Source organism: Hemitrygon akajei, chromosome 14, assembly GCF_048418815.1.
Source record: "Hemitrygon akajei chromosome 14, sHemAka1.3, whole genome shotgun sequence".
Lineage (NCBI taxonomy): Eukaryota > Metazoa > Chordata > Chondrichthyes > Myliobatiformes > Dasyatidae > Hemitrygon > Hemitrygon akajei.
The window spans coordinates 8,313,314-8,339,647 of record NC_133137.1 but is presented as its reverse complement, the minus strand read 5'-3'; the positions used below and the strand labels follow the sequence as shown (position 1 = coordinate 8,339,647).

Sequence of the window (26,334 nt, the reverse complement as noted above, 5' to 3'; positions counted from 1 at the left end):
GTACAGGAGTATCTGTACATAAGGTAACTCTGACTGGAAGTATAGTGGTGGTGGGGTGGGTTAATGGGTGGAGGTGTTGATCAACTTGATGGGTTGCGGAAAAAAACTGTCTGGTGGTCCTGGCGTTGATACTGCGTAGCCCCTTCCCTGATGGGGGTGCCAACAAGTGCTTTAGCATATACATGAGAAAAATCAGTAGATGCTGTAAATTCAGAGCAGCCTCATTCAGATACTGTGGTGAACTACATATACCTGTCTGGACACGCCCCCCCTGCTGACTGCTCCTGTGGCTCCTCCCACAGACCCCGGTATAAAGGCGATTGGAGGCACCGACCCTTCCTCAGTCTCCAGGATGTTGTGTGGTGGTCGCTTGCTACTTGTGCTTTCTTCCAGCCAATAAAAGCCTACCTTAACCCACATCTCAGAGTTATTGATGGTGCATCAGATACGTTGAAACTTTGTATGCTAATATCGCACACAATAATTTCTAAATTGCACAGAATACTTAAGCAGTTACCTTCTGATCAATCCTTATATAAATTCAACAACATATTATTCAGCACAAAACACCAAAATAGACAGCTGTAGATGTTAACGTAAAGAAAGGACTCAAATTATGATGTAAATCATTAAACTGACATTTAAGTGATTTGTGCAGATTATCCAAATGCCAAGATTACATCTTATTTATCATTTTTCCCACTGCTATTAGCCCTCTCCAGATGTCAGAATATCAATGTTCTTTGGCCTTTCAAATGTCAGCTTCATATTTCCCACTAACAGTTGAAATCCAGTGGGGAACAATATGCATTCTCTCACCACATGTTAATCAACTTCAAGTCAGGTTTAAATCTGTGACAAGAACTGAACAAGTGTGCAGTGAGTCCCGATGCTATATTCTCAAACTTAACTTGTTATTCTTCGAAGTATCTCCAGAAGAAGATGGGACCACAAGTAAGTTGTTCGGACTAATTCTCCAATTCCAATTATCACATTGATGATCGATGTCTTAACTTCGCCCATTATCTTTGCTCGTCAAACCTCAATTGCCACACCTAAACAAAAACAATAAACTCCGCATTTACCCGAACTCAGCAGCTTTCCAGATGTTCACTTTACTTTGTATTAATGAATGCTTCCTGATGACAGCTCTAATTTGTCTCGCTATAAGATTGTCGCACCAATCAAGAAGACAAATGTGAAAATATCTTCAGATGCTGGAAATCCAAAGCATGCATCTGTTGCTGAAGACAAATATACTTTTCTTAGACACTTAACAAGGCCAGCATGATCTGGAATGTGAATAATTATTTATCCAAATTCTGCATTCACATATTAATGTCCCATCATCAAATCTGTCTGTAGCTTGTAAAATCAAGTTATAGGATGGACTGGTGACATAATGATCATTACTCTTCTTCATGTATATTGAGGAAAAATACATGTGTGTATAATTTCCTAAAATGAGAAAGACATTTTGATTGCAGAAGAGTTTGCAGCCAAAACACGTAGCAAGACATCTCACTGACAAACAACACCGGTACACCTCAAGGATGTGTGTTTTGTCTGCTGCTCTATTCTCTCTACACCCATGACTCTGTGGCTAGGAATAGTGCAAATGCCATCTATAAGTTCAACGATGACACAACAATTGTCAGAATCTTAGATGGTGATAAGGAGACATACAAGAGTGAGATTGATCAGCTGGTTGAGTGATGTTTCTACAACAATCTTGCACTCAGTATCAGTAAGGCCAATTATTTGTGCAGGAAGGGCAAGTTCAGGGAGCACACACATCAGTCTTCATTGAGTGATCAGCAGTGGAAAGGGTGAGTAATTTCAAGTTCCTGGGGTATCAACATCGCTGAAGATTTATCTTGGGTCCAACATATTGATGTATTTACAAAGAAAGAACAACAGTGGCTATATTTCATTAGGAGTTTGAAGAGATTTGGTAGGTCACCAAAGACTCTCGCAAATTTTGCAGAGATATGGTGGAGAGCATTCTAACTGGTTGTATCACCATCTGGCATTGAGGGGCCATGGCACAGGATCGGAAAAAGCTGCAGGGGGTCATAAACAGCCAGCTCCATCATGGGCACCAGCCTCTCCACAATCAAAGGCATCTTCACAAGGCTATGACTTAAAATGCCAGCATCTATCGTTAAAGATGCCCACCACCTGGGACATCTTCTTCTCAATACTACCATCAGAGAGGAGATATGGGAGTCTGAAAACACGCATTGAATGTTTTCAAAGCAGCTTCTTCTCCTCCACTATCAGATTTCTGAACAGATAATGAATACATCAACACAACCTCACTATATTTGCTCTCTTTTGCACTACTATTTACCTTTATACAGTATATATCTTACCACGTTTCAAAAACCATTATCCTCTGTATATTTCCTATCAATTTCTATTCAGTACCTGAGAAATGTGGGAGTAAAATTGTCCATGCTCTCAATGATGACTGATGCCTCAACCCCATTAAACAACGATTAGCAGCTCAGTTGTAGTGTTATCAAGGATCAACTTTAATCGGCATACACACTTACACGGATTGGGAATTTGCTGTGGTGTGTTGGCATAACATGCAGCAAAAACAACTTTCAACAATTATGAAGAATAAAGAATTACATTAAAAATAAAGTTTGCAGTTAAAGTACACATACAGAGTAAAATACACATTAATACATGAATACCAACATGTATTTACAATGTGAACAGTATCATAAAACAGTGGTTTAAAGTGTTGCCAGTACAGTAACTTGGATAATAGAGTTATGATAGTTATGATACATGGTATGATTCTGTGCCTTGAACCAAAATGTATCTGGCTTTAAAAACCCTTATCCCTTCAGTGTGGGTAATTATTAGATGGCTGATAGGAAATCCAAGGAAGAAGATTTTATCCGGAGGATAGTTGAGACAGGGAAGGTGGCTCTAGTTGGAGGAATTCCTAATTCCTCTAGTTGAGCACTTGTATTGCCAAGGCATAGCTCAAATGAAGATAACTGGGATTAAAATAGATGGCATTTGATGGTTGGCAAGGGCTATGGTGGGCTGAAGGCCTCATTTCTGCACTGTGCAACACTATGAACTCGTTAGACACTAAGGGAATCATGGGATGTGGTCACAGAGGTAGATCAGCCATGATCTAAAAGGATGTCGGAGGAGTTGCAGACAGCTGAGTACCCTACTCCTTCTCCTGTTTCTTACTGTATGTTATGTTCTTGTCCAATGCATAAGTTACATTAAATATAATTGCTTTAGTGTTACAACCAACTTCCTAGACCTCTATCACTTTTTTTCTACTCTATTCCACAATTACAAAATTTCACTCCTAATTTCTAATTAAATTTCTGGTTCACTCCAAGTGAATTCTCAAATAAATTGAATTCCATTGCACTGATATAACTGTGCTGCCAAAAATGTTACTGGTGACATTGAAACTGGCATATTTAAGAATTCCTGTGAAATAGCAAAGTTGTGTTTATATAATCATTTGGATGCATTGTGTTTACTTATTATCATCTCATCTCTGGAACAAGGATTCAAATTATTTTGTTGAAATTCCCTGTTTTTTTTTAAAGGACTGAGAATGTTCTTGCTGTATGTAAGGTACAATTCCAGCTTTCATGTGGCTCCCGATCTGGGCAAATTAACCAGACTCAGTCAAGCACCGACATATTACCAGGTCGAGCCTCCGGAGGGAAGCACTTCCATAAGCTCTGTCCTGATTGGCTGAAATGAGTTTGTGAGAGTAGAATCATGGACACCTTTGAAGCCTCCAATTTTCAAATAGTGTGTGCAAAAGTACTGTAACGCTAAAAATAGGGTTGTGTCACGCATTGTGGAGGGAGTCAAAACTATCAGTCTCTGATAGGTATAAATATTGGTATCAGTTAATTTGACTCAAAGCCAAGTCAAAGTCATGTCTGTTGTCAAATGTGCAGGTTCTGCACATGTATGCGATGAAAAACTAACTTGCTGCATTTTCACAAATACACCACAGTCAGAAGAGAACACAATTTATTTCAACAAATGCCACAATTTGAACAAAAAAATTGTCCATTGTAGTACAAAATGGTCAACATGCTCATAGTGTTGCGATGCTGAGGTACTGAGAGTTGTTCTGGATGGTTCGTGATCCAAATGCTTGAAGGGGGTAGCTGATCTTGAACCCAGAGGTGTGGAACATCAGACTTCTGTATCTCCTGCCCACTATTAGAAGACGTCATGGCCCAGGTGGTGGGGACCTTTGATGATGGTTGCTGCCTCATGTAGATAAGACTGAAGGAGGGACTGATTGAAGTATGTGCAGTGAAATGATTTGCATGTTTCCAACATAGTAAGAGACTGACTTTTGTCTTCCTGTCAAGGTCTCGGGCTGCATCAGCTTCTCACAAAGGCCACAAATGCAGACGTTCTCATTCTCAGAACTCAACCTACAGGTCTCCTAGCTGCTCCAGCAGGTAAATCTACTTTCTTTGCTCACGTGCTCGGTTAGCCTTACATTGTGTATCACTACTGAGACCAGGATCTAATATCACTGCATCTTCCCCCTTCCTTTCCAGTCCTGAAGAAGGGTCTCAGCCCAAAACATCTACAGTTCATTCATTTCCGTACATGATGCCTGAGTTCCTCCAGCATTTTGTGTGTGTTACTGACAGTCCCAGCCCTACCACCACTTTAAATCAGTCACTTCATAGTAATTTCATCTTCATATACTGGTTAAAGGAAGTAAAAGCTAACTGAAATACACACAATGCAGATTTTTGTCTCAGTCCGCAGGCTGTAAAACACTATTAATTGCATGCACAGCACCACAATTAATCCAATATGACCACTATCTCTTACTTAGCTCTCCAGTGTCTGAAATCAAGTTAGACAATCATTACTAAATCCTTTCCAACTGTTACTACCTCTAAAAGACTTTTATTTGCAATGCTTAAAGCACTTTGGCAACTCAGGACTCTGCAGCCACTGTGTGAGAAAATCAAGAAGCAAAGATTCAGTAGGAAACTGGTGATAGGAAGCACCTGTCTTATAGAAGCTGTGAGATTTTGGAAAACAGTGAGGCCTCCTTTCTAAAGTGGATCCATGCTGGAAGAAAGCCTGATTCCACACTTGCCTTGCGGTCAGGCAAGGAGCATTGCAGAGGAGACAGTACGAGAGCTGGAATCTGAGTTCTGAGCCAGGGTGTGGCCCACTTGACAGTGGTTCCACAGACTGATTAAGTGTGTGTGTGTGTGTATGTGTGTGTGTGCGTGTGTGTGTGTGTGTGTGTGCGTGCGTGCGTGCGTGTGTGTGTGCGTGCGTGCGTGCGTGCGTGCGTGCGTGCGTGTGTGCGTGCGTGTGTGTAATATTTTACATAGGGAGTGTAGGGTGTGCTGCTTTTTGGTTGGTGCTGGGCATTTCAGATGGAAGCTGTCCTATTCCTAGCAGTTTACAAATAGTCCTGTAAAGGGACATTTATTTTAGGATTAAGCAGCTTGACAGAGGCTGCCAGAATGCCATTAATCCAGCCTTCTATTGGTGGCGATTTAGCCAATCTCAGCCAGGGACAAGAAGGATATTACAGCTGACTTCAGCACACGCAGTAAAGGAGAAGAGAGTTAAAGGCATGCCAACCTTTACTCAGTGGTAGCAGTTTGCCAGGGTCAAGTATTCATAAATTCACATCCCTCTCAGGGGACTGAGCACATAATCTGGATTGATGGTCATAGTGGTGACTAGGGAGTGCCGCACTGTCAGAAATGTCATCCTTCAGATGAGACATTAGTGTAGATTTCACAGAGGATTCCCTGGAACAGGCAAAATTCTTAAAACTGCTATGACCATATTTTTATTCCTCAAACAACTTCACTAAACACAGGGATCGTTTGCACTTTCTGTCCTTGCTCCTTTTGGAGCAAGACCATATTTAAATTAGCTGCCGCACTTCTGACGTAGCAGCTGTGTTTGTGCCTCAAAGTATTGTATGGAATCACAAAGGAAGCTTTCTTGATTGCTCTCCAATAGCCCATGGGTTAGATGATTGATTGGTTGTGAGTCATTTCCAACGGCAACAGTAGAAACCTGTGAGGAAGAGGGTTTTAAAATGGAAAAGCCAGATCCACTCCCTCCACCTCAGAATTCTGTGTACAGTGATACGAGTAGTCGTCACAACTGGGATCTTCCTTGGTTGCAGTGGGTGACTTGTCATGCCCTTCGCTCTCCACAAAGCTTAGCACATCTGCCTTCCTGGCCTTGGCTCTCTCTGTGGATCTCATCCACCCAGAGTGCTGGAATTGATTTTGCGTGCTGGGCAGGCATGTCTCCATCTCACCGGGTTATCAGACCCACCGACTGCCCTCACCAGGTTTAGCCTGCCTGTCGAAGTGGTGTACCAGGGTGTGGCCTCTGCCGCTTCCAAACAGCTACTTGGAGCCGCGGGTGAGAGCTGTGTGTCCAGTAGACACCAAAGGTGAGTGAGATGCCCCAGAATGGACACGACAAACCCCTTCAACAGAGGTGCTTCCCCTCTCTGGACACTTCAAACACTCCCCATTGATTAACTACTGGTCAAAAAAGGAGCAAGGCCTGATATTGCTATTGGGATCAGTTTAACTACTGGTGCTTTCAGGCAGATGATCATAAGCTAATAGCAATCATGGGGCAGGAATCGATTCCAGGAAAAGCTGGTGAGTCTGCACTGTCTGTTGATATGAAAATCGATCTTGATTTTAGGGTGGATACAGTATATGCGAGGGAGGAATGTTGTGAAGGAGGAAGTGTGGCTCATTTGTATTTCACCCTTTAGTAAACTGCCAATGAAATGTCTGAATACATCCAAAAGTTGGACTCCCATATCCTTGCCATTTGAATCACCTTAGGAAGGTCTTCGTGTGCTACAGACTGCATGCTATATCCCTCTTTCACAGCAGTTTGTGCATCACAGTACAAAGCACTAATATCAGTAGTGTATCCCATTAGTGCCAAGTGGCCAAGTGGTTAAGGCATTGGTCTAGTGATCTGAAGGTCGCTAGTTTGAGCCTCAGCTAAGGCAGCATGTTGTGTCCTTGAGCAAGGCACTTAACTATACATTGCTCTGCGACGACACCAGTGTCAAGCCCTTGCCCTTCCCTTGGACAACATCGGTGGTGTGGAGAGGGGAGACGCAGCATGTCTACCATACATCCCTGCCCAGGCCTGCGCCCTGGAAACCTTCCAAGGCGCACATCCATGGTCTCTCGAGACTAACGGATGCCCATTATCCCATCAGTGGCATACATGGGAAGTACTCTCTCCATGCCTACCTACAATTACAATGGACTGATAATGGAATTTCCACCACCAATGCAGACATCATGACCAAAGACTTAAATTAACAAAGACTAGACTAAAATTCCTTAATACGTGGTGAAATAACTTCACTTGAGAGATTACAATTGCAATGTCACAGTTGGCACTATCTTCCCTTTCTCTCTACACCTCTACAACATGAACCCTATGTATATTAATAGCTATCTTGGGACACTATCCAATGAATATTTTTTGGTGACTGCCCAAGCTGCCTTTCCCTTGCAGCAAAGCCCCTGGAGCTAAGAAGTCTTATTTCTGTAGTGAAATACAACTAGCCATTAACAACTAAAGTTAATCTGTTACTGAATTTTACACTTCCTTCCCTAAAAAAAATAGAACTTCAGATTTTGACCCCTGCCTTGTATCTGGGACAACTGCTTGATACTATTTTAATATGCTACAAAGTCACAATGCTAATTTACTTTTCCAGTGGTCAGACAGAATTCAAGTTAAGTGGGGGTCACATTTGTATCCGTGCTTCACTTCACAGTGGTTTCAGATGGGAAGCCATTTTTCAACTGAATTACGTGTTCACTCTAGAGTTGCATTCAGGTCAGAAAATGCATACTTAAAGTCTTCTCCTCCAGCATCCTGCTATTCAGACCAATTAACCACACATTGGCAAGAAATGTTCTTTAAACACACAATTAAAGTGAACTTCTAATGTTTTGTAACTCAATAGCTACTGACTTTGGACCATATTTATGATTGTATTGTGAATGTTATAACTTATTGTGATAACCAAAGGCTGTACGCATGTAATCGAAGGAAGTACAGCATTAATCTTAAGCAACTTCTCCTGCCCCTCTCCTCCTCACAGCCATCACCCCTGACCCCAGTCCTCTCATTCTGTTCTCACGGATTTAAGTCTTTGGTTCTTTCATGGCATGCTAGGATATTAAACCATCAATTAATTTCTGGAAGCAAGTTTGCTACAACTCTACAACTCTTTCTGGCAAAAGGATTAAGATTTGACATCGTATGAGTCATTATGCTGGTTGTTATAAAAGGCAACACAGAATTTTGTGAGGTATTGCTCAGCTACAATGATGAAGACTTACAGTACAACTCATACACGGTCATCCAAAGTAGAGCCGAGGATAATATGGGTGAAGTCAATGCAGCTTGGAAGCTTTCATTTCCCTTCTACTATCTACATTAATCCATGTAGGGAGGAGCCAAGCGGTCATTCAAAGGAAGGGAATGAGAAGTTAAAACTATCATTCAGGCCCACGTGAATCAGTCTAATAATTGAATCAGGCAGGATTCCTCTATCACATAGGGCCCTAGTGACTCAGAAGGGAAACATGGGAGAAAATGTCTTTTGTTTAACCATGCTGAAGGTGTTTTATCATTGACTCTTGGTTTGCTTGTTCTACAGTAATGAAGGTCGATCAGGGGCAGCACGATGCCCGCGTGGCAGGTCAAGGAGCAGCAATCATGAAGCTTATTCAAAGAGCAGCACAGTGCAGAGAGCCCCCGTCAGCAGCCGTTCCCACACTGGCAAGTCACCATGTAAAAGCCCCCAGAATAAAAACAGCAAATCAGCTGGCAAAATAGTAAGTGCTGAGGCCAATTTTATCCATCATACTGCAACAAGTCATGAAGTTCTAGTATTAATGTTTACTTGTGCCATGTAAAATGAGGTGACTTCTTAAAATACCAAGGTGTGCACACAACCAGAATCTTATCGCTACCTCATTCCTGCCATACCACTAACTGTGGTTAGTATAACCGGCCATATTCTGTGCTTTGTGGCAGTTTCATAGAATCATAGGATCTCTTCAACATGCAAAGAGGCCTTTGGCCCATCATATCTATGTCAGTCAATAAAGAACCACCCAACTTACCCCCACCTTCCAGCAGTAGGTCCATAGCGAGTACGTATGCAAGCATTGCTCAATGAAGGTTTCTCTTTTTACCACACATCCAGGCAGTGAAATTTCAATCTCTAAGACCCAATGGCTGAAAAAAAATGTTCACCTCCCCATAACTCTTTTATTAACTACCTTAAATCCATTCCCCATGTAGTTTGACCACCTTGTTCAAGGGCTGAATGGCCTAATTTCTCATATTCCTCCTCTCCTGATGGGAGGTTGTCCATAGGTACCAAAGACACTTCAAAATCTTGCTAATGTGTTGCCGCTTTTCATATATCAACTTGGCAGGTGATTTAACCATGGAACGTCTCACAGTCATTACCTATTCTGTTGCTAACTGACAGCCATGCACACACAGGGCTACCAGCTAGCAATTGTCATGTGCCAGTAGATATTTGGGCTGATAACCTTCTTTCAATTCTGTGAATTGAGCACAACAGTTATGTCATTACTAATCAAATAAAAGGGATTTAATCTTTTTTTTAATATATATAATGGTTAGCAGTATGGCCTGGGTACCTGATCCAGGCTTGATTTTACTAGAATGTACACCATGTGTGTTTACATTCTGGTACAATTTCACAGAAACATTTATCATTTTTATTCTGTTGCGGTTGTCAAAGAGATTTAACCTCAAGCTGATGGAGCTAAGCATGCTGTACAATGGGATTTGTGATTTGTGCTTCAGTTCTGAAATTCAACTCTCTGGAAGTCAATAGAATTGAATTTCTGAAGTGGAGCAATGCAAACAGATGTTTTTTGTGTTGTGTGTTTAATTCTGCTCTTTGAGGACAAGCTTCTAGGTGTCATCTCTAGACAAAGATTCAGAAGGGCTTTAGACTTTAGATACCCAAAGGGCCATTGTGCAGATCAGAGTTTAGTGACTGACAATATATTAATCTAAACCAATTACCCACAATTAAACCATAGTAAAGGTAAGGTCAGTAATCCCAGCTTTGTCCCTACCACCAGTACACTGCACGAAAGACATGCACATTTTGAAAGCACCAAAATAGTTTAACACCATATTTTACAACTTCAGTGGGTATATCTCAAGGATGACTAGCATTTACTTTCTAGATGGATAGCAAATAGTCATCAAAGAATGTCAAGCTGAGGCTATATGAGGTTTTGCTAACCCCCTCACCCTTTGCTTTGAATACCAGCCACCTCTGAAAGTTCCACTCTGAATTTTGCACTTACACATTAGTCCAACCTTTTTTTCCCCCAGCTGAAATTAATGAAATAATGTGTGGTCCGCCAAAGTCAATCTTGATGGCCTACATTATACTGATAGTTCTGTCAATTTTAATATCTCACTGCAATTTGCATTTATATTTTGGCTTTATGCAATTCTTTAGGGAAAGTAATTAAATCTGTGGTCTGAAATTTGTGAATGCTGACATTTACCTTTGTAAGGTTCTCTGTCTTGCCAAGTCTGTAACAGGATTTTCAATCTTAACAAATGTTGAGCTTACTCTGTGTGGTAATTTTATTGTATGAGTTTATAAATTTGCCATGAATTCCTGCAAAATATAATGAAGTTCTTTACAATGCACATAATAACTAGGTAACTTTAAATGAGATTACATTTGAGGAAAAAGCAGTTTATCTCTTGCCTTCTAAAAGGAGGAAGAGAGGAGAAGAGAGCGAACAGGAGAGAGAGAAAGAAAGAAATGGTTAAATTATGTCAAAATAACAGGATAGAAGCTTTCTGCCCAATTTATTTCTTCTCTTCCTTTCTTACCAAAAGAAGCATTTGTCAAATTATTCTGTTAAGATGGTACCTTGAAAGTAGGAGGAAATCTGAGAAATATAACAAGTTGGCTGTAGAGAATATTGAAACAGGTTGTATGATATGCTATCTTCCTGAAACCGAAGGACTGATCAATAACAGGCAGCCTTGACAGAGAGCAAGCAAGGGACAATGCATCATTGATAATTTCCTTTGAGACATACAAACCTGATGATCAGATCAAGTTAAAATCTAATCTTGAACTTTCCATTTGTCCAGAACAATCTCTTGAGATCTTTAATCTCTGTTTTGGAAAAGTTCCCGGAAATAGACGAATGATTGTGATCTGTTTCTGGTAGTCATCAGTGTTCAAAAGCACTTTAACAGCCACAGTTTGCGCGCAAAGAGAAACTGTCTACACTTCATTGAAAATGTATGAAACAGTAGTCTTGTGCTATTGCTGGTCTTGTTGTTTGTTGGCATAATTCAACATTGAAAAGAAAGTTGTTTCTCTGGAATGGTGGAGGCTGAGAGGGGGACCTCTTAGTTTATAACATTATGAGAGACATAGATAAAGTAGACAGCTAGTATCTTTATCCCAGGGTCAAAATGTCTACCCAGAAGCCAGGCATTTAAGGTGAAAAGAGGAAAGTTCACAGCTGATGTCTGGGACAAGTTTTTTAACTCAGAATGGTGGGCATCTGGAATGCACTGCCAGGGATGGTGGTGGAGACATACGATAGAATCTCCTAGATAGGCACATGAATATGCCGAGAAACAAGGGATATGGACCATGTACAAGCAGCAGGGATTTGTTTAATTAGGCATCATTAGTTTCATTATTTCAGCACAACATCATGGCCATAGGGTCTGTACAGTGCTGTAGTGTTTTATGTTCAATGTAATGAACTAAGGACAAGAAACTAAAGTCAATGTGAAAGAGGAAACATCTTGGCTGACCATCAGTAAGTAGGGATGAGTAACTGATTGAGTTCCTCTAGCTGTTTCCTTTTGTGCTTGGTATTGATGAGTGTTTCTCTGTTTGACCAGTAGGATGGATTGTAAGCTCTCAACCTTTTACAATGTATGTAAGTGACTTAGACAGGAAAAATAAAGCTGACTTGGCCAATGGTGTAAAGATAAATGGGAATATAAGCTTTGAAAATGGCATAAGGAAACTACAAAAGGGTATAGATGGATTAAATGAGTGAGCAAAGATCTGGTAAATGGGGTATAATGGAGGAGAATATGAAATTGTTTCTTTTGAGAGGAAAAAATGAAAACAGAAACATATTATTTAAATAGAGCTCTGAAAGGCAGAGGGATCCAAGGGTCCTTGTTCACAACTCACAGAAGATTAAAGTCAAAGTCGAGTTTATCCTCATACGCATAAGTACATGTATACACAAGTGCACTGAAAACTTACTTGCAGCAGCATTAAAGGTGATGACATCATGTAAGCAGTATTCACAAGAAAAACATAAATCATATATAATTTTTACAAGAAAGAACACTTACAAGAGCAGAACAAAAAAGATCCATTCTATTGCAAAATGATCAAAGTAATCACTGTGTTGCGATACTGAGGCTGTGAAGGTTGGTTCAAGAAATGAATGGTTGAAAGGAGGTAGCTGTTCTTGAATCTGGGAGTGTGTGGACTGCAGACATCTGTACCCCCTCCCTGTCTGATGGTAGAAGTGAGAAGATGACAATGTCCGGGATTGTTGGGATCTTTACCTTCTTAAGGTACCACCTCCTGTCGATACTGCCGATGGTGGAGAGGGATAGTCCATGATGTATTGAGCAAAGTCCACTACTCTCGGCAGCTTCTTACATTCCTACACATTTGAATTGCCATCCCAGATCCTGATGCAACCAGTACTTCAACCAATTTGCAACCAGTGCAACAGTACATCTGTAGAAATGTTTAGAGTGTTTGGTAACAAGCTGAACCTCGTTAACCTTCTAAGAAAGTAAAGATACTGACATGTCTTCCTTGTGATTGCATCGATGTTCTAGGTCAAGACAGGTCGTTCAATATGTTAACACCAAGAAATTTCAAACTGACTCTTTTCACTTCTGATTCCCCCAATGAATTCTAGAGCCGATTTGCTCTCCTTCCTTTCCTGTAATTTGGAAAGCTAACAAGTCCTGATGAAGGGTCTCAGCTTTTCATTTCCCTCTATGGATGCTGCCTGACCTGCTGAATTCCTCCATTCTATATGTCTTTTCATTGTTTAATGTTGGGGCAATTAAAAGCAAATATAGAGAGGTTTCCTTTCTTTACATAGGGCATTGGTGAGACCATGAACTGGAATATTGTTCTTATTTGAGAAAGGATGTTAATGTATTCAAAGTAGTTCCAAGCAGGTTTATTACATTACCAACTGGAATGGGTTGTCTTGTAAGAAACGGTTGGGTGGGCTGGACTTATATCATCACGATATTAGCTAGTGGGGACTTCATTGAACATGTAAAACGCTGAACAGGCTTGACAAGGTGTGTGGGGAGACAACATTCCCTCTTATGGGAGAATCTCAAACTGATTGCCTCCATTTAAGGAAAAGGGGTTGTCCAATTAAAACAGAGATGAGATGAAATTATTTCTTAACCTTCCAGAGTGTTGCATGGAATTCTCTTCCAAGAAGGCCAATGAAAATTGAGTCATAGAATATTTTCAAGTGAGAAATAGACATAACTTTAGTATACGACGGGTAAAAATTAGCAGTGAGTACGCAGGAATGTTCAGCTGGGTTACAGTGGGATCAGCCATGATCTTAATAAATGATGGGTCGGGTTTGAGTGTTTGTGTTCACAGTTGCATTCAAAATGGTGTTCTCTTTCATTCATTAGCAAACATTACAGGTTTATGAGACTTTTAATTCCATGAAAAATATTAACACCAAATGCACAATCCTAGATAGGACATATTAGGTAATATTGAAGAAGCACTTTTGGAATAGTTAAACAATGGTACTCTGCAGCATTCAAACCATTTCCAAAGTATCTGCCTCCAACTTTATTTTTATCTCACAGAGCAACTAGTCAGGAATCACCAATTTATATGAATCCAAAAATTCATATACCTGTTCATTAGCCATTAAAGAAGTATCCAAGTTTTTGTTACTTTTTTAAAGCCTTGATACGATTTGTCATAATGGGAGGTAACAATATATATTCAGAAATTGTGAGAAGATCATTAATTTCAGAAAAGGCCTACTTTTATCTTTGGTACAGCTCGGCCCTAGAGGGTTACAAATGTCACTGGATAAAGGAGATTTAGACTACTTGATGTAAAATCAGATTGAATCAATGAAAGAGATGCCAGATGGTTGAAACTTGTAAAAAGTGTGTTGCAATAATGAATCGATGTTATGTTATGACAGGGAATTATGTGTCTCCTACTGGGAGATTAATGAGCAGCATTGATAGAGCCTGTAGTAAAGGCTCCTGAAACCTTCGCTATAGAAGAAAATGGGGCAATCTCTTTTTTCAATTTTATGGCACCTCCAAGCATAGTAGGTTGTGCAAAGCTATTACAGCTCAATTGATCAGAGTTCAATTCCAGTGCCGTCTGTAAGGAGATTGTACATTCTCCCCATGACCACATGGGTTTCCTCCAGGTGCTCTGGTTTCCTCCCACAGTCCAAAGGTGTACACTTAGCAGGTTGACTGGTCATTGCAAGCTGTCCTGTGTTTAGGCTAATGTTAAATAGGTGAGTTTCTGGGTGGTGTGGCTCATTGGTCTGAAGGGCCTATTTCCTTTCCTGCTGTATCTCTAAATAAATAAATAATCAAATAGAGAAAAATAATGTAAATCAAAAACCCTGCAGATGCTCAAATTCTGAAATTTTAAAAAAAGGATATAATGGACACAATTGCAGGTAGCAGGCCGGTCAGCATCTGTGGAAATATATACAGGTGTTAACATTTCAGGTTCAAGACTCATTGTCAGAACTGCTGATGATTTTGCCTCCCCATCAATAGGTCTTGGACCTGAAGTGTTAATTCCACTTCTCTGTCCATCAACGCAGTCTGGCCTCCTGGGTGGTTCTACTTCTCATTTTTCTTGGAGCAGCCTTGTCATGAAAAATTGTTTGGGAAACATTTCTATGGATTTATATAAACAAAACTGAAATTTAGCATCCTCTCATTTTTGTGAGGTCATGTATGATCACCTTTATCCACGTACATTTCCCTGATCTCAAAGGATCTGGCCGTAATACATTCACGAAGAGGAAGGAGGAACTCATGAAAAATGTTGGAGGAGCTTGTGGTGATATCATGTGTCACATGATAGAGTGCAGAGCATGCGCAGAACTGACAGAATGTTTGAGAAGCTTTATGGTTAAGTCATGGTTGCTGTTTACTGTTAAATAAAAGTTCTAGTTATGTTCTTCCAGAATATGGTTTGTTCTTAGTAACCCATGGTATGTATCAAGGACACAACGTGGTGTCAAGAGTCTGTCTGGAAGAATAATTTGTTTTGCCAACACGGGAGAAGCGAATATAATTGAAAAAAAAGAGTGCAAACTTTTTTGTTGTTTGCTAACAGCTTTAAGAATGGAAGTTTTGCAAACCCCATCGATGCTTCCCCTGACTGGAAATGTAGCTGAAAACTGGAAAAGATTTAAACAGCGTTGTGAAATTTATAATGAAATGAAGAAAACAAAATCTGCAATTCTACTCCACGTGATTGGGGATGATGCAATTGAGGTATATAACCATTTTACTTTTGAAGATGGAGATAATTTGAATCTAAAAGCGAAAACGGACAAATTCGATGATTTTGCATACCGAAGCACAATGCAATGTATGAACGGTATAAACTCTTTACATGCAAGCAGAAAGCTGGTCAAATGATTGATCAACTTGTTACAGAATTGAGAAACCACAGTAAAACATGCGAGTTTGCAGAGCTGACGGGCTCCCACGTTAAAGACAGAATTGTTTGCAGCATTCTGGTTAACGCTCTGAGAGAAAGACTCTTAAGAAAACCAGACGTAAATTTGGAAAAAGCTTTGATTCTTCGCAAAACTTCTGAAACTGTGACATCGCAGGGTAAAGACCTTTATATTGAGAGCTATGTAGATGCTGTGGAAAAGCACGAACATGTTAGAAAAAATAATAAAATGGCAAGGAAATCGATCGAGAGCAAGACATCGTTTGAAAGAAAAAAACTTTGTGATCACTGTGGGTGGGAGCACCATTAAAAAGTGTCCAGCGTATGGAAAAATGTGCAATCATTGTGGTAAGAGTAATCATTTTTCACACTGTTGCAGAAGTAAAAAGGAAATAAAACACGTAAATTCAGTGCTTGAAATGAACGTGAGGTGTTTTATATTGACGTGCTTTGTGAAAATAAACAAAGTAAGAATGACTGGACTATGCCATTGCAAGTGAATCAAAACAATATTCTGTTTAAATTGGATACTGGAGCACAAGTAAATGTTCTTGCAAAATCTGAGTTTAATGCATTAAAGCCAAGACCAAAGTTACATCAGACAAGTATAAAAGTGACTGGGTATTCAGGTGCAGACATTCCAGTCAAAGGAACATGTATGGCAAAAGTATCACACAAAAATATGGTGCACACGCTTTCATTTATGGTCGTGCCTAAGAATGTACAGTCAATATTGTGCTTATCTGCCCATGAGAGACTGAATGTGGTGAAAAGAGCTTAGTCCTAGACCGTGACACAGAGTCAGAATACAGTGACTTGATGAAACAGTATGAGGACTTGGTCAAAGGGCTTGGTTGTCTTCCAGGAGAGCAATTAAAATTGACAACACAGTGCCACCCGTAGCACATCCATGTCGAAAAGTACCTTTTGCATTACATGATCAACTGAAAACAGAACTTGACAGAATGGAACGGTTAGGAGTCATACAAAAAATTGATGAACCAACTGAATGGGTCAATTTGCTTGTTATTGTTGATAAGAAAAATGGAAAACTGAGGATTTGCATAGATCCAAGAGCCTTGAATCGAGCCATTAAAAAAGAGCATTTCGAATTGCCTACTCGTGAAGAAATTATGTCACAGTTTGCTGATGCAATGTACTTTAGTAAATTAGATGCATCCTCTGGATTCTGGCAACTTGAACTAGATGAACCAAGTTCAAAGTTGTGTACCTTTAACACTCCTTTTGCCAGATACCATTTTCTTAGGCTTTCGTTTGGAATTGCATCAGCTCCTGAAGTGTACCATAAAACCATTCACATGCTATATGAGTTCATTGAGGGCGTGGATACTGCCATGGACAATATTATTGTTTGGGGATCATCTAAACAAGAGCATGACTCCAGACTCAAACAAGTCTTAGAGGCAACACACAAAGCAAACCTGAAGTTGAATAAAGACAAATATCAGCTAGAAGTGACTGAACTTACCTTTGTGGGTGATATCATCAGCAAAGAGGGTGTGAATCCTGATCCATTGAAGGTTTCTGCTATTGAGAACATGCCAAGACCGCAATGTAAAAAGGATGTTCAAAGGTTTATGGGAATGGTCAACTACATGAGAAAATACGTACCCAATCTTTCGGAACAGCTTGCTCCGTTGAGGCAGCTAACAGAAAAGAATAACAAATGGAGCTGGAATCATTAACAGGAGAAGGCATGGCAAAATCTCAAGAAAGTGCACACCAAAGAACTTGTGTTGAAATTCTAAGATGCTGAGAGACCCATGAAAATCTCATGTGATGCATCTCAAGCAGGCTTAGGGGCAGTATTACTCCAAAAACATGATCAGGAATGGCTACCAGTGGCATATGCATCTCATTCATTATCTGATTCAGAAACAAGCTATGACCAAATTGAAAAAGAATTGCTCAGTATTTTGTTTGAGAGATTTCATCAGTTTGTGTCAGGGCAATCTACTGATGTTGAAACCAATCATAAGCCTTTGATTGCATTGTTTAACAAACCTTTAAGCGATTGTCCTTTGTGAATTCAGTGAATCATGATCAAATTGCAAAGATATGTGTTGAATGTGTCAAACGCACCTGGAAAATTCATGTACATGGCTGACACACTTTCCAGAGCTGTGGATCCACCAACAAAAGACAGTCACAGTGACGTTATTGATGTTAAGGTATTTATTGATATGGTCATAGAAACTGTACCTGTTGCTCCCAAGAAGTTGGAACTGCTGTGTCTTGAGACAGAGAAGGACAAAATTCTCAGTCAGGTAATACAAGTGGTGATGGATGGATGGCCAGATAATAAGCATGACTGTTCCTCAGAAGTACAAGAATATTGGAACCACAGATCAGCACTTTCTGTTGTGGATGGGATATTGTACAAAGGTAGCAGAATTGTAATCACTAAAAGTCTCCAAAAAGAATTGCTTGGGAAAATTCATGAAGGCCACCTAGGTATTGAAAAGTGTAAGAGAAGGGTGCAGGAAGTGATGTTTTGGCCCAGGATGAATCAAGAAATTGCAGAATTGGTGTCTTCTTGTCGAATATGCTTTAAATACCAACCTAGCAACCCTAAGGAGCCACTGTATCCACATCCTAGTCCTCAGAGACCTTATCAGTAGGTAGGCGTTGATCTGTTTGTAACTGACAACAAAGATTATCTATTAGTAACAGATTACTACTCCTTGTATCCTGAAGTGTGTGGTTTGGGCAGAACAACAGCAGAGAATGTAATTACATGCATGAAATCAGTTTTTTCCAGACATAGTGTACCTGATGAAGTTTTCACAGACAATGGTCCACAAATGCATGAGACATTCTGCTCAGGATTGGGGCTTTGTTCATACAACATCTAGTTCATTTTTCCCTTGATCCAATGGATTTGTTGAAAAGTTGGTTGGAATTATCAAGAAACTGATGCACAAAGCAAAAGCTAGTGGAGGTGATTTTTTATAAAGCTTTGTTAGCCTGTCATAGTACTCAACTTGAATGTGGATTTTCACCTGCTCAGCTCTTGATGGGATGTCGTTTGAGATCCAATCTGCCAACAGATGAGAGCCTTCTGAGAACAGAGGGAGGTGAACAAGTGAAAAGATGGAAAGATGAACACAAAGCAAAGCAGGAAACATACTTTGACAGATGTTCTCGTCCATTACCTAAACTGCACCAAGGAGATGAAATGAGGACACAAGACAAAATGAACACATGGACACAGAAAGCTACAGTACTTGAGGAAGTACAACCCAGATCATACATGGTCCAGACAGAAGAAGGAGCAGTGTTAAGAAGAAATCACAAAGACCTCAAGAAGGAGCCAATTTCGGAGTTTCAGTTAACTGATGCAGACCAGACAAAACATGGAAATAACAACGAAACACAAGAACTGTGTGAACCACTTAGAAGGTCTACTCGTGTTCATAAACCCCCAGAGAGACTGATAGAGACATGTTAAATTATGCATTTGTTTTGATTAATGTTGCTAATTGTTTTTCTTTTCAAGGAAAGGAAGATGTGGTGATATCGTGTGTCACGTGATAGAGTTTGGAGCATGTGCAGAACTGACAGAATGTTTGAGAAGCTTGTATGGTTAAGATGTGGTTGCTGTTTGCTGTTAAATAAAAGTTCTAGTTATGTTCTTCCAGAATATGGTTTGTTCTTAGTAACCCATGGTACGTATCAAGAACACAACAGAGCTCAGCAGGTCAGGCAGCATCTATGGAGAGGAATAAAGAGCAGACATTTTGGACCAAGACCTTTCATCAGGACTGGAAAAGAAAGAGAAAGAAGCTAGGCAGCGGACGTTTGAGATTAGAATTTCCCTTCTCCTTCATGAGCTGGCAAGCAGGGCTGACGTGCCCCATCTGCCTGAAGCGACTGGTTTTAAAGCGCAAGTAACCTGCCTTTGCCGCTTCTCCTGTCAATAGGAATGGTTCCTCAGGGTGTAGTAGTTAAGTCACACATGAAAGCCAGGAGCTAGACTTAGTTGTCAGTGTCTATTTGAGACACATGCCATTGACAGCAGTTAATAGGTAGTGAGAAACTATCCACACAACCCCACCCCCTGGCTATGACAACCTTAAGGAACTATTCTGGAGTTTAGTCTATCTTGTAAAGTCAATGCTTAACTGCTCATGACTCTCTACAAAGATTGCACCTAACTGAAATCAGCAATGTAATTTTATTTTTCCTTTCTTTCCCTCCTGTGTTTAATGGAAGTTTAATTTCAATTAATTGCTCTTGTTGCTGTAGCATTTGAACTCTGGAATCGAAGCACAGCTGGTTGTAAAAGTGAATGTAGTAGAAACCTTGTTCGTTCCCATTAAGACGCCTCAATGCATTCTTAGACCCAGCTTCAGTGTCTCATTGGAATATCATTTACTGGCATAATCACTGAGAATGTTGTCAGCCTTTTGATTCTGATTTACAAAATATTAGCGATCATCTGCATTTATCAGGTAATGATCAAAAATTTACTTCAAGCAAGGTCATATTCAATTGTAGGAGTCTCTCAGTGAAACAAAACATAAGCTGTAAGGTCCGAAGGCCTCATCTACCTTCTCCATACATCAACAGAAATGCCTTCTTTTGATAATTCGACATCTTTTGTGATACTGTTTATATTTCATAAAATAATCAACTGGTAGAGTTTTCAGTCCCAAAATCATCAGTTATCCATTTCCTGTGATTGAGTAGAAATCCTTACCTTGAAAGGGTAGGCAATCATAATCAAAATCCCATTAATTGGATTGGTTTATTCAGCATGCTGGGCCTTCTGTATGGACTAGAAGGCAAGGTGATATGCATGGTGTTAATACCACTGCTCTGTGAGATAGTGAAAAGAACCACTTATGTGTTCAGTTCTAGTTGCCTCATTACAAGAAGGACATGGAAGCTTTAAAGAGGATGCAGAGATTTACCAGGTTGTGGCCATACATTGGAAAGATTCAGCAAGCTAGGGCTTTTCTCTTTGGAGTGAAGGAGGATGAGAGGTGACTTGATAGAGTTCAAAGTAATTTTATCATCAAAGTACATACATGTTACCATATACAACCCTGAGATCAATTTTCCTGCAGGCATGCTCAGCAAATCTATAGAATAGTATTTATAACAGGATCAATGAAAGATAAGACCGAGTGTAGAAGACAACAAACTGCAAATGCAAATATGAATAAATAGCAATAAATAATGAGAACATGAGAAAACAAGATAAAGAGACCTTAAAGTGAGGTAGTTGGTAATGGGAACAACACCAATCATCTACAATTGATGGTCAAGTGAGGGTAGTTATCCCCTTTGCTTCAACAGCATGATGGTTGAGGGGTCATAACTGTTCCTGAACCTGGTGGCGCAAGTCCTAAGATACAACAACCTTCTACCTGATGGCAGCAATGAGAAAAGAGCATGGCCTGGGTGGTGAGGATCTCTCATAATGGATGCTGCTTTCCTATGACAGCATTTCACGTAGGTGTGCTCACTGGTGGGAGGGCTTTACCCGTGATGTACTATGCCAAGTCCAGTATTTATTGTAGAATTTTCCTACAAAACAGCATGGTCTGGGTGGTGGGGATCATTGAAGATGGATACTGCTTTCCTAATAGAGTGTTTCATGTAAACATGCTCAATGATTGGGAAGGATTTACATGTGATGTTACTGGTCCGAATCCACTACCTTTTGTTGGACTTTTCATTCAAAGGCGTTGGTGTTTCCGTACCAGGCTGTAATGCAACCATCATCCCCTCAAAACTAATCAATAAGCTCCAAGACCTTGGCTTCAATACCTCCTTGTGCAATTGGATCTTGGATTTCCTCACCTGTAGACTCCAGTCAGTTCGGATTGGCAACAACGTCTCTTCCCCGATTCTCATCAGCACAGGATCACAACAAGACTGTGTGCTTAGCCCCTTGCTCTACTCACTTTACACTTATGACTGTGTGGCTAAGCAAAGTTCTAATACCAGTTCAAGTTCACTGATAACACCACTGTTGTGGGCCAAACCAAAAGTGGTGCTGAATCAGCATATTGAAAATTTGGCTGAGTGGTATCATGACAACAACCTCTCACTCAATGTCAGCAAGATCAAGGAACTGACTGCAGGAGAGAGAAACCAGAGGTCCATGAGCCAGTCCTCATCGGAGGATCAGAGGTGGTGAGGGTTAGCAATTTTAAATTTCAGGGCATTACTATTTTAGAGGGCCTGTCCTGGACCCAGCTTGTAGGTGTACAAGATGTTACAAAGTATAGATGGAATGGACAGCCAGCACCTTTTTTCCCAGGGAGGTAATGGCTAATGTGAGAGGACACACTTTTACAGTGATTGGAGGAAAGTGTAGTGGGATCTCAGAAGTAGGTTTTTACACAGAGTACTAAGTACATGAAGTGAACTACCGGGGATGGTGATGGAGGCAGTTTAGAGACAATTAAGAGACTTTTATGTAGGCACATGGATGCAAGAAAAATGGAGGGCTATGTGGGAGGGAAGCATTGGATTGATCTTGGAGTAGATTAAAAGGTAGGTACAACACTATGGGCTAAAGGGCCTGTAATGTGCTGTACTGTCCTATGTTTTATGTACTTTACACAAAATAACTTAATCATAAACAGACTAGTGTTTTATTTAGCTGCTTCATCCATGTGACATTCTAATACATAACCCATGTTAAACAATATCACTTGTGCAAAATGCATTTGTGCTTGAGCATCATCTACACACAGCAAAGAAGTATGCTTTCACATTACACAAGAGACCTGCTGCTGTAGTTACTAGCCTAAACTGGCCTGTGACTATGGACTCCAATGCATAGATGATCTAATAGATAGCTCCTCATTAAGCCTTTTCTTTGTCCTCTGGTTCAACTTCTCGTCTCCTCACCAAGGATCCCCTTTCAGCACAATCCCCTTTAAACCCACACCGCAGCCTAACCTTTGAATGCATGCCTAAAGAGGTTCCCAATTCAAACATGACCATGATGTGACACCAATCACTTCTTCCTGCCCTGATGCTTCTGAAGGCCTGATGTTCCCAGCTCTCTCACGATTGCCTCCACACATCACACTACAGTGGACATCTTAGATGGAAGAACTTTATCTCCAGTTAGGCTGTCCCTGTGCTCCCTGCCCACACCTGGCCGTTTTTTGTCATCCTTTACCGAGGTCAAAATAAATTCCTGGCGAATATCTTGGCACGGGTGTTGTCAAAAACCTTGCCTCCAAGGGGATCAGCCTGAAGTACCAACCCGTGGGTAGAATTAGCATGAATGATGAGCATGACACTATGAAAATTGATAATTACTAAGCAAACAAGAATAGTATTAAATATATTTTCCACAGGATGTGTTCATACCCCTTAACTATTTATGATTTATTCCAATATGTGTCTTAATTGAAATAATTATTATAAATTGATTACAATGTAATTGCCAAAAGCTACTTCCAATTGTTGAAACTGAGTGATTTATGTTTTTTGATTTTCTTCAAAATAAAAGATTCACCATTTGATCTATTGCCTTGATTTGGCCACATTGTCCGTGGGTTTGGAAGCCTAGAGTTCTACATAGGACCGAGAAATGCTTACAACTTGGTAACTTGCTGGATGCTGCCAACCTTTGTTTTAGATTTTCCCCTTTTGCTATCCAGTGCTCTGTAAACACTTCAGAAAGCTTGGCTTCTCTTCCAGCTAAGGAAATCAAACATTATTTTCCAATCACCCAAACCTGTACGGTGATACTGCCTTCTTCTCCTTTGAAAGACGCACAGTTCAGTTCACCTCTGCCTTTTGCTTACAGCCAGTGTGAGTAATCTCCAGATTTTGTTTGGGAATTCCAAGGATTTCACAATGGCGCCTGGTTTACTGAGCAGGACAGCTGGGAAGAGTGACCTTATTTGTCACATTTGCTGTTTCCTCAAGCAAGAGCTATTATGTTACAGCAGAATGCATAGCATTAGAAATCAAATGTGGTCAGCTTCCTTTTATACTTTCTGTTGTATCTGCTAATTTGGATAACCACGTTCCACTTAAAAGTATATCATGATAGAATTAGAATTAGAATTAAAATACTACAGCACAGTACAGGCCCTTCAGCCCTCGATGTTGTGCCGACCCAGATATTCCTTTAAAAAAAGTACTAAACCCACACTACCCCATAACCCTCTATTTTTCTTTCATCCATGTGCCTATCGAAGAGGCTCTTAAATATCCCTAATGTTTTAGCTTCCACCACCATCCCTGGCAAGTCATTCTAGGCACCCACAATCCTCTGTGTAAAGAACTTAACCCTGATGTCTCCCCTAAACTTCCCTCCCTTAACTTTGTACATATGCCCTCTGGTGTTTGCTATTCGTTCCCTGGGAAACAGGTACTGGCTATCCACCCTACCCATGCATCTCATAATCTTGTAGACTTCTATCAAGTCCCCTCTCATCCTTCTATGCTCCAAAGTGAAAAGTCCCAGCTCTGCTAACCTTGCCTGATAAGACTTGTTTTCCAGTCCAGGCAACATGCTGGTAAATCTTCTCTGCACCCTTTCCATAGCTTCCACATCCTTCCTATAATGAGATGACCAGAACTGAACACAATACTCTTACCAGAGATTTGTAGAGTTTCAACATGACCTCTCTACTCTTGAACTCAATCCCCCTATCAATGAAGCCTAGCATCCCATAGGCCTTCTTAACTATCCTATCAACCTGTGCAGCAACCTTGACGGATATATAGATTTGAACCCCAATGTCCCTCTGTTCATCCACACTCTTAAGTAACCGACCATTAACCCCGCACTCAGCCTTTTGGTTAATCCTTCCAAAATGCATCACCTCACACTTGTCCAGATTGAACTCCATCTGCCACTTTTCTGCCCAACTCTGCAGCCTGTCTATATCCTCATGTAACCTTCGACAATGTACAGCTCCATCCACAACTCCGCCAAGCTTCATGTCATCCACAAACTTACTCACCCATCCTTCTGCCTCTTCATCCAGGTCATTTATAAAAATCACAAAGAGCAGGCGTCCCAGGACAGATCCCTGCGGCACTCCACTAGTCACCGGCCTCCAGACAGAATGCTTGCCTTCCACTACTACCCTCTGCTCTCTTCCTGTAAGCCAATTTTTATCCAAACAGCCAAGGTCCCACTGATCCCATGCCTCATGACTTTCTGGATGACTTTCTCATGGGAGACTTGTTGTTTCAAATTAATTGATCTTGATACATAATCAGTTTGTTGGAAAGATGCAATAATGAGCACCACAATTAATGAACAGTAATTTCAAAGTGAAATTAGCCTAATTTAGAGAGTCGTAGAAGTAATGATTTTGAGTCACAATGACAGAGGGAAAATGACTAATGACAATGAGTCCGCCAAGATTCTTGAGTGGAAAAACAACCAAATATTGGAATGGATCCTGAGTAAAATAATACACACCGTGTCGACTTTTAAATGCCCTCTGAAATGGTCTCATAAGCCATTCAGTTCAAAGACAGTTAGGGATAGGGAGCAAATGCGAGTTTTTCCAGAGATATCCAAATCACAACTAAATGAATACATTAAGAAATGAGATATTTTTAAATGAAACTTTAAATGCTATGTATGTGCCCATTCTTTTTACTATCCTGTATGCTTCTTTAAAAAAAAATTCAATTTTTTTAAAATGGTACATAAATTCCAGGTTATTGTTCAACTCTAAGAGGAACAGCAACTTTATTGTCATAGTCCCTACTGTCTAAAAGTTATAACCTCCATTCAAGCAAGCAGGATAACAACATAAACATCAGAGATTCTGCAGATGCTAGAAATCCAGAGCAACACATAAAATTCTGGAGGAACTCAGCAGGTCAGCCAGTATAGATGGATGGAAAACATAGTCGGTGTCTCTTGAGTCCTGAAGGGTCTCGGCCCAAAGTGTCAACTGTTTATTCCCCTCCATAGATGCTGCCTGACCTGCTGAGTTTCTCCAGCATTTTACGTGAAGTAGCATAACAATGCCTTTAATAATCTTCAGCATGATGGCATTATGGCTGTGTGGCTGGAGGCAGCCACGAGTCCAAGGGCTAGCTGTCATTTTAACTCACCAACAGCATTCTAAGGAAGAGCAGAAGTTGTTTGGGAGAGGGGGGAGCATGAAGAGTGAAAGAGAGTTTTTATATTTAATATTTGATTGTGTGCTTTGCTTGGGCTAGGCTCCAAGGCAGAAAGAACAGAAACACTGACACTCAGTCTTGTAACTTGAAGCAAAGTTATTACTGAACAGTGAGCCCATGATGATTTGGGGGGGGGAGAGGGTTAATTTTGCAGTGCTGCAGATAAATACTTACTGTGGCATGGCATGATCCTGTCATTTATGTATTTGGCCACAGCTGGTTGTGAATTATTCTCTAACCAAGGGAATATAAGGAGTAATTCACCAGGTGTAATCATATTGATGGATATGTTTGAAGAAGATTTAATAATA

General features: G+C 40.4%; 1 protein-coding gene across 1 annotated transcript in view; it reads left to right on the top strand.

Moving 5' to 3' along the window:
* The window catches only part of srrm4 (serine/arginine repetitive matrix 4), a 333,285-nt gene that overhangs the window by 288,627 nt on the left and 18,324 nt on the right, over positions 1–26,334 (top strand). Inside the window, exons 7-8 of the mRNA XM_073065448.1 lie at positions 4,386–4,478; positions 8,732–8,909. Coding sequence (XP_072921549.1) covers positions 4,386–4,478; positions 8,732–8,909 — 271 coding nt within the window. The remainder of the gene's footprint in view (positions 1–4,385; positions 4,479–8,731; positions 8,910–26,334) is intronic.